Below are 1850 nucleotides of genomic sequence, written 5' to 3'. Positions count from 1 at the left end.
CCCCAGTCCTTTTAATTTTCTATTTTGAGACAGGGTCTCTCAAGTTGCTTAGGGCCTTGCTAAATTGCTGAGGCTGGCTTTGATCGCGTGATCCTGCTACCGCAATCTCCCCAGCCGCGGGGAGAGCTGCAAGTCCCACAGAGCCCGGCCAGGAGCAAATATTTATCACAGTTCCTTACTGTGTGGGGGCGTAACTAAGCAGATAAGAAGCGATTTGGGTTCTACTTCCGCGTCCAAATGTCAACGCCCTCGGTTCTCCTCCCTCCCTAGCAGGAGACACAAACAAGGTGTCGGAGCCCGGGGTTGCTATGGAGCCCAAATCCAAAACGGAAGTGGTCCTCGGAAATACATCTCCCAAGGAACTTGCATTTGAAAATCAATGCCTTTCTAATTAGTCTTTTCCTAAAGTAAATTCGTAAATAGAGACACAGACAAACTCGCTCTCAGCACAAAGAACATCGCTCTCCTCCCAAGAGACTAACGTCCACTCGTCCACGGCGGAAGTGGTACGGAACCAAATAGCGGAGGTCGCTGGTTCTCCGACGAGCTCTTTTCTCAGAGGGACCAGCCGCCCGGCGGGGTTGCCGTGGAGACCGATCGAGCTGTGTGGATGCGGCGCCTAGCGGAGGAGCGGCCTTTGCTGTCTATCTGCAGAGAGGGCTCACGGGGACGACGCCAAGATGGTTAGTGGCTCTGGATAGTAAAGGGGTCCAGGGCTGGAGGCTAGAGACTCCCGGCACACTTTGGGGTACCGTCCGGGTGTGTCAGCAGAGGCTGGTCCCTCCAGCCTCTCTGCATTCCCACGGGGGTATGGAGGGATGCAAACCTAAATGCCTTGACGCTTTCCTCCCTCCTGCTTCTCCATTTCCCCACACCTGAGCTGCACACGGGATGGACAGCAGAGCAAGGGGAGGCCGAGGTGACAGAAGCTGCGTGGAAGCGTCTTCAATGGGTAAAAAAGTTGGGAGTAGCTGTTGGGTTCAGCTCACGTACAGAGTGATGGCCCTCTCAGGAAAATGCAGTGCTTCCAAAGGAATTTGAATAGACTTCAAATTTGTTGTTAAGGATTTCACTTGTAAATCGTGGAGCTGTCACTCCGTTTAAATCGGACCATCGAAATTGGACCCTTCAGTTGTCTTCGTCGTTTCTTTTGCAGATGCTTTCAAGGGCCAAGCCTGCCGTAGGCGGGGAAGTACCGCACTCTGACAAAAGAAAGAAGAAAGGTAGGAAGATTCCAAAACTAGAGGAGCTACTTTCACAAAGAGATTTCACTGGCGCTATTACCCTATTGGAGGTAAGGTCCAAAGAAGATTGCTTCTTGATTTGGTAAATACTAGACTATAGACGAATGTTCAGGTGAATGCTGGTTGCTATATTGTTGTAACAGGTGGATGCATTATGGGGTTTCTTCAAGGAAACACCTAGTAAATCTGGTAAGTTGCAGATTCCAAGTTAACTATAAACCTGACTGAAGATGACCTTTAAAAACAACAATAACAAAAACAACTTCTTTCTTAAGGGCCACTTTGATTGTGTCTAGTTTCACAGATAGTGGATTAAACCTAAAAATATGGAGTGACACTTAATACAGTTTCATTTCTCACATTGTTTATCCTAACTCCTGGGCATTATTAGTTCTATTATGTAATAAAATTTTGGTCAAATTTGAACAATTCTACCATGTTCATTTTTTTTTTTTAATTTTTTATTGTGGGTTGTTCAAAACATTACAAATTTCTTGACATATCATATTCCACACTTTGATTCAAGTGGGTTATGAACTCCCACCTTCACCCCATACACAGATTGCAGAATCACATCAGTTACACATCCATTGATTTACATATTGC

At 46.6% G+C, this 1850-nt stretch overlaps 1 protein-coding gene across 2 annotated transcripts in view; it reads left to right on the top strand.

Moving 5' to 3' along the window:
- The first annotated feature begins 282 nt into the window (after positions 1–282).
- Ttc26 (tetratricopeptide repeat domain 26) overlaps positions 283–1850 on the top strand; it is a 69150-nt gene continuing 67582 nt past the window's right edge. The window contains exons 1-2 of one of the 2 annotated variants that reach the window (XM_048786856.1): positions 283–683; positions 1157–1294. In XM_048786856.1, coding sequence (XP_048642813.1) covers positions 681–683; positions 1157–1294 — 141 coding nt within the window. In that variant the 5' untranslated portion in view covers positions 283–680. The remainder of the gene's footprint in view (positions 684–1156; positions 1295–1850) is intronic. The other variant, XM_015493784.2, reaches the window with a different exon arrangement.

Source organism: Marmota marmota, unplaced genomic scaffold, assembly GCF_001458135.2.
Source record: "Marmota marmota marmota unplaced genomic scaffold, marMar, whole genome shotgun sequence".
NCBI lineage: Eukaryota > Metazoa > Chordata > Mammalia > Rodentia > Sciuridae > Marmota > Marmota marmota.
The sequence above is the reverse complement of the archived record's forward strand: the minus strand, read 5'-3'. Positions and strand labels throughout refer to the sequence as shown.